Raw genomic sequence first — 7,264 nt, 5'->3', positions numbered from 1 at the left:
ACAGGACTGTGTGATTCTTGCCAACAGATAGAAAATGTAAGACATGTTTTAATACATTGTAGAAAATATAATAGAGAAAGGGAAATACTGGGAAATAAGTTAGAGAAAGAGAATATTAGGTTAGCAGTGGAAGATATATTAGGATTGCACTCAGAACACACAGGTTATAAAGCAATACACACATTTTTTAAAAAACACTGGGTTAAATAAAAGAATTTAGAGTAGGAATCCACCTCGATCCACACTCCATTACAGTAGGTGGCGGTAATGCTCACCACAAGGTTGCTTGCCAACCGCCATAAAATCACAAGAAGAAGAAGAAGAAGCTTCGTCGGATTCTTCGCCCGTCAGTAGTTCCTCCATCTTTGCCGTCCCTGTGCGCATGCGCAGTTGTGTGCGTCTGACCTTCACACAGTCACCATGTTCGCCAGGAGCAGCTTGTTGGTGTTCGCCCCACAATGGTAAAACTTGACTTATTTACGAGTCATTAATGTCGCACGCTGTGTCAAACTGTATTAGTTTGAAAGACGTTTGTATACAAGAGCCGTAGTGTGAGCGTTCATCTGGGAGCCGAAGGACGCGAAGGTGTAGGCCGCGGCTAATGAATGACTGACGTTAGCACGGAGGCTAACAACTAACGCTAAATAAACTTGTGACATTTGCGCACTAAACTTGTGTCTGTGACTAATAATGATGCTTATCTCATAACCTTCGTCATAAGTGGCATACGTTAGCATTCTGCAGCGTTAGCATTAGCACACGCTAACTTTACCCACTGAAGACTTTGTCATGTGTTGCCATGAAATGTTACAGCCATCCATCCATTTCCTACCGCTTGTCCCTGTGAGCACGTATTTGCATAAAGCTGCCAAGTGGTGCTGTATAATGTGCATTAACTGGGTTTGTTTTGACAGTGGGCAGGTCAGGAACATGGCCACCTTGAAGGACAGTAAGTACTTGCAGTGAAAGACACCATCAGACTTTATAATAGTAATAATGTACACTTTGACAGAAACACTGTCAATAATGCATGTAATGTCTCTTCCTACGTCTCATTAATATATGTTTACGTTGTTAAAGGGGAATTGTCTCTATCAGCCACAATCCCTATATAAGGCAAGAACACGTTTTTCTTTTTTCCTCCATTCTAAACTGTAAAAAATGGCAAGTAGGAGGTGGCTAAAAACACAGCCAATAGGGGTGCACCATTCCGCTCACAAAGCCCTCTATAAAGTTTCAAAAACCACCAGCGATACTATATTTACATCTCGTGACCTGAATATTAACCAATACTAGTAATATTATTGTTTATTAAAAGCGCTAATGCAAACTGTTTTCAGTGGTGCCGTGATCACAGAGAGCTAACAAGTAGAGATGTCCGATAATGTATGTCTAGTTCTTGTCTTACACTAGGATTGTGAACTAAAAGTGCAGTCCCCCTTTAGTGTATAAAGCGCTAACAAACCTTTTTGCTTGCAGTCACCATCCGTCTGAAGTCCATCAAGAACATCCAGAAGATCACTAAATCCATGAAAATGGTGGCCGCCGCCAAGTACGCTCGGGCTGAGAGGCAGCTGAAACCCGCCCGGGTCTATGGCTCCGGAGCCCTTGGTACGTCACCACCTCCTTGGACTGGGAGTTTTTAAAATGACGAGGCCGCTGTTGTCTTGCAGCTCTGTACGAGAAGGCGGAGATCAAGGCGCCCGAGGACAAGGCAGCCAAGCACCTGATCATCGGCGTGACCTCCGACCGTGGTCTCTGCGGCGCCATCCACTCCGGCGTGGCCAAAACCATCAAGAACGAGATCGCCAACCTGACAGGCAGCGGCAAGGAGGTGATGGTGGTCAACGTGGGCGACAAGCTGAGAGGTATCCTGCACAGGTACGTCTGGCTCACCGCCATTTTTAATTCTATTGTCCCCATAGACCTCTTATAAGGGTACGCAGAATGGAGCGCTACTACCTACTGCCGCTGACGAGACGCGGGGCCGCCATCTTGGAGTGGTGATCCGCTCCACTCAGTGCAATTCATTTGGCAGGAGCAATGAACTGTCAGCGCATTTCATTCATCTTACCTCACTGAATACCACTGATTTTCATGCACTTTTTTGTCATACGTGTAGCTATGATAAAGGACACATGTTTTATTATTCATAGTTTGCTTAACAGTAATAGAATATTCTTATATGCTATAAGTGACCAGACGTCCCAGATCAAAACTGGGAATATAATCCCAGAGAAGGGTCAGCTATTTTTAAATTGAAGAAACAATATGATTAGGTTATATATACATGTGTATATCCTACATAAACATGTAGGATATATGAATACATTACAGTGTTTCCCATAAACTGCCAAGATAACTGTGGCGGTGGGGGCGTGTCTATGGGCGTGGTCACCATGACATCATCGAGTAATTTGCTAAATTTACTACAATGATATGATTTTCTCTAAAAAGGCTCAAAAAATGTATACTTACTAATTAATAATAACAGTTTTGTTTTAAACGTCCATCCATCCATCCATCCATCCATTTTACAATATAATTACAACACTTTATGTACATATTTATATACAGATTTGAACAATAAGTTATTCACTGAAATATATTTATTAATTGTGGTTCTTACAAAAAATATATCTTATAAAATATAAAAGCTAAAATATCTCTTAAAGATCTGCCCCTTTAATTAGTGCATACTAAATAATTTAACTTTAGCCTACTACTACAACCATATTATTTACCAGCAACATAAAGTGAAACAGAGGCAGAGGTGTCCTGCCACAGTCAGAAACAAATAAACAGAAAACAGTAGTGGTCAAATACAACTAAGGCAACAAGAGAAGTATCCTACACTTCTCTTTTGTAAAGTAAATCTGAACAGCCGATATGGGCATCTACATCAACTATATGATTTGCCCGAAAAGCTGGACAGGACAAAATTTATAAAAAAAATGTTTCTTTATTTTATTTTATTTTTTTAAATTTGTGGCGGACGTAATTCTTTCGTGGCGGGCCGCCACAAATAAATGAATGTGTGGGAAACACTGGACATACTCCGTACAATTGACCACCAAATGGTAACACCCCAATACGTCTTTCAACTTGTTTAAATCGGGGTCCACGTTAAACTGCCTCAAGTTGTTGCTCAGATTAAATACAATTACAGAATTTTTTTTCTACATATAAAAAGTGCAACATTAAACAGTTTCAAGTCAACTCAGCCTCAGATTAACTTTTATTTTCCCCCGAGCCTTTAACCCTGGTGACTTTCACTCAATCTTCATGTTTTTTGCCAGCCCTGCCTGACTCACCGAGGAGAGGCTGCTTGAATGCGGTGTTTGCACGACGCTCGTCTTTCTCTTCGTTGAAGCGATGTTCACTTGGGGGTGGTGCTGCTTCAAATGGGTTAGCATGTTTGACGTGTTGGCGGAAGCATACCCTACCGCTGCTGAACAATGTCGGCAAACCGCTCTCGCTTTCTTGTCGTAGCCCGGTCGCTGCTAGCATGCCGTGTGTTGTGCCTCTGCGTGCATTGTTTACACAACGTGCGGTGCGCTACTTAATATGTCCGTGTGGAAACTCGTTCGGTACACCTCCGAACCGAAACCCCCGTGCCGAAACGGTTCAATACAAATACACGTACCGTTACACCCCTAATTCTGGTGCATTCTGACAAAATAATGAAGACAAAATAGAACATTTCATAGGTTTGCAGAGAATTCTATACAATAATATTGTATAGCCACTGTCCATCTGATTGTCTAGTTAGCTAACATATATTACCCCTCCTACACAATCTGGACCGTGGTCATAACTTTTACCCCTGTTGGCTTTTACAATATTTATCTTCTTCATTTATTCCAACTTTATGTTATTCAAGTATGACATTTTTAAATGTAATTAATGTCATTGACAAGCAATTCTATTATGGTCATACTCTTGTTTACCATGAATTGATTAACGTGGACCCCGACTTAAACAAGTTGAAAAACTTATTGGGGTGTTACCATTTAGTGGTCAATTGTACGGAATATGTACTGTACTGTGCAATCTACCAATAAAAGTTTCAATCAAGCAGCTACGATTTCAGTACTATTGAACATCTTTGCTCCTTCTCAACTCGGTGGTAATATTCTTTTCGCAAAATACAACCAATAGTACGTTAATGTTAAATCTTACTTGTGAAAAGTAATCCCCCCGATTCCTATTTTCAACAGTCTGCTCATTTGAGCAGGAAAACGCTGAACACCATCTTTGTTTTCTACCTGTCAATTGTCAGTTTGGCATCTTTGTTTTCTACCTGTCAACTGTCAGTTTAGCATCTTTGTTTTCTACCTGTCAACTGTCAGTTTGGCATCTTTGTTTTCTACCTGTCAACTGTCAGTTTAGCATCTTTGTTTTCTACCTGTCAACTGTCAGTTTAGCATCTTTGTCTTCTACCTGTCAACTGTCAGTTTAGCATCTTTGTTTTCTACCTGTCAACTGTCAGTTTAGCATCTTTGTTTTCTACCTGTCAACTGTCAGTTTGGCATCTTTGTTTTCTACCTGTCAACTGTCAGTTTAGCATCTTTTTCTACCTGTCAACTGTCAGTTTAGCATCTCTGTTTTCTACCTGTCAACCGTCAGTTTAGCATCTTTGTTTTCTACCTGTCAACCGTCAGTTTAGCATCTTTGTTTTCTACCTGTCAACCGTCAGTTTAGCATCTTTGTTTTCTACCTGTCAACTGTCAGTTTAGCATCTTTGTTTTCTACCTGTCAACTGTCAGTTTAGCATCTTTGTCTTCTACCTGTCAACTGTCAGTTTAGCATCTTTGTCTTCTACCTGTCAACCGTCAGTTTAAAGCATCTTTGTCTTCTACCTGTCAACCGTCAGTTTAGCATCTTTGTCTTCTACCTGTCAACCGTCAGTTTAGCATCTTTGTCTTCTACCTGTCAACCGTCAGTTTGGCATCTTTGTTTTCTACCTGTCAACTGTCAGTTTGGCATCTTTGTCTTCTACCTGTCAACTGTCAGTTTGGCATCTTTGTCTTCTACCTGTCAACTGTCAGTTTGGCATCTTTGTTTTCTACCTGTCAACTGTCAGTTTAGCATCTTTGTTTTTACCTGTCAACTGTCAGTTTAGCATCTTTGTCTTGTACCTGTCAACTGTCAGTTTAGGCTGCTCCCCGGCTCCTCATCACCACTTCAAGATGGCGGCCCAATTCCTCGCGTCACAGCAGCCAATACTGCGTCTATTAATAAGATGTCTATGATTGTCCCCGCTCACTCTTCATCTCCTTCCCCCCCAGAACTCACAGCAAGCACATCATGCTCAACTGTAAGGAAGTGGGCCGCAAGCCGCCCACCTTTGGGGACGCCTCCATCATCGCCGGAGAGCTTCTCAACTCTGGATACGAGTTCGACCAGGGCGCCGTCATCTATAACAGCTTCAGGTGCGTATTCCGGCTGGCGTTTATCGAAGCTCCAATAATAAAAACGGCGTCGCCCTGGTGCAGGTCTGTCATCTCCTACAAGACGGACAAGAAGCCCATCTTCTCCAACGACACGGTCGCTAACTCAGGTGACGTCTTCAATGGTCACGTGACCCAGCCCGGGACTAAACTGCCCCCCCCCCCCCCCCCCCCCCCCCCCCCCCCCCCCACAGAGACCATGGGCATCTACGATGACATCGACGCTGACGTGCTGAGGAACTACCAGGAGTTCGCTCTGGTCAACATCATCTACTTGGCCCTCAAGGAAGGTACCACCAGCGAGCAGAGCGCCAGGATGACCGCCATGGACAGCGCCAGCAAGAATGCATGTGAGTGTGTGGTTACTATGGCAACCTGCTAAAGTTACAGTATGTGTGGATGGCGGTCGCGGTGATGCACTCTGACGCCTTCCCCCCCCCCTCAGCTGAGATGATCGACAAGCTGACGTTAACGTTCAACCGCACCAGACAGGCCGTCATCACCAAGGAGCTGATCGAGATCATCTCTGGAGCCGCCGCTCTGTGAGTCCATCTTTTCATCATCCCCTCTTTTTCTTTCTCTTTCATCGTCTTTTTTTCCTCAATTCACATTTCTGACACCATCTGCTGCATTCAGGAACTGAGGAGGTAACCTGGTAGAGGTTAGATCCTCCCATGTAGACCTCACTCTTTTAGCTCCCGCTCTACTTTTAGTCCCAACTGGAAGATGTTGGTTAGTCCTCATGAAAGAGTGCTTTTGAGACCGTTCTTTGTCTCTTGGCAGATAAGCGGACCAGACAGACGTTTAAAAGTGAAGCAGCAGTCGTCCACAGTCAACAGTCGTTAATGCTTGTTTGTAAAATATACGCAGAGAATAAAACTCTTCATGACAACCTCATCACTGATGCGTCCTTTGTTATGTTTTTGGTGCCTTTCTTGCTCACAATACAAAGGTCAGTGTTTGTACAGTCATGAAAAGTCATGGACTTTTAAAATGCATTTTCCTGGAAGAGTCATGGAAATATATCTAAAGTGTCATTAGTACAATAAAGATCAATGTGTCAGGACGCACATTTTAACTTTTTAAAGGCCTACTGAAATGAATTTTATTTAAACGGGGATAGCAGATCCATTCTATGTGTCATACTTGATCATTTCGCGATATTGCCATATTTTTGCTGAAAGGATTTAGTAGAGAACATCGACGATAAAGTTGCAACTTTTGGTCGCTGATAAAAAAAAGCCTTGCCTGTACCGGAAGTAGCGTGACGTCACAAGTTGAAAGGCTTCTCACATATCCCCATTGTTAACACCAGCAGCTAGAGCGATTCGGACAGAGAAAGCGACGATTACCCCATTAATTTGAGCCAGGATGAAAGATTTGTGGATGAGGAACGTGAGAGTGAAGGACTAGAGTGCAGTGCAGGACGCATCTTTCTTCGCTTGACCGTAACTTAGGTACAAGCTGGCTCATTGAATTCCACACTCTCTCCTTTTTCTATTGTGGATCACGGATTTGTATTTTAAACCACCTCGGACACTATATCCTCTTGAAAATGAGAGTCGAGAACGCGAAATGGACATTCACAGTGACTTTTATCTCCACGACAATACGTCGGCGAAGCTCTTTAGCTATGGAGCTAACGTGATAGCATCGTGCTCAAATGCAGATATAAACAAAATAAATAAACCCCTGACTGGAAGCATGGACAGAAAATCAACAATACTATTAAACCATGGACATGTAACTACACGGTTAATGCTGTCCAGCCTGGCGAAGCTTAACAATGCTGTTGCTAACGACGCCATTGA

General features: G+C 42.8%; 1 protein-coding gene across 3 annotated transcripts; it reads left to right on the top strand.

The window, feature by feature from the left end:
* The first annotated feature begins 337 nt into the window (after positions 1–337).
* On the top strand, positions 338–6,350 carry LOC133662899 (ATP synthase subunit gamma, mitochondrial-like). 3 transcript variants are annotated; one of them, XM_062067086.1, is made up of 9 exons: positions 338–461; positions 915–949; positions 1,480–1,611; positions 1,674–1,881; positions 5,292–5,435; positions 5,499–5,563; positions 5,648–5,803; positions 5,899–5,995; positions 6,237–6,350. In XM_062067086.1, exons 1-9 carry the CDS (start codon positions 421–423, stop codon positions 6,238–6,240), a joined length of 882 nt encoding a protein of 293 aa, XP_061923070.1. In that variant the 5' UTR covers positions 338–420; the 3' UTR covers positions 6,241–6,350. The 3 variants fall into 3 exon arrangements, with proteins under 3 accessions (XP_061923070.1, XP_061923069.1, XP_061923072.1); XM_062067085.1 differs by lacking the exon at positions 6,237–6,350 and adding an exon at positions 6,090–6,210; XM_062067088.1 differs by lacking the exon at positions 6,237–6,350 and having other exon boundaries at positions 5,899–5,999.
* Positions 6,351–7,264: the final 914 nt, after the last annotated feature.

The sequence above is a fragment of the Entelurus aequoreus genome, linkage group LG12, assembly GCF_033978785.1.
Source record: "Entelurus aequoreus isolate RoL-2023_Sb linkage group LG12, RoL_Eaeq_v1.1, whole genome shotgun sequence".
NCBI lineage: Eukaryota > Metazoa > Chordata > Actinopteri > Syngnathiformes > Syngnathidae > Entelurus > Entelurus aequoreus.
Note: the sequence above shows the minus strand (reverse complement) of the source record. Positions and strands in the feature narration are given on the sequence as shown.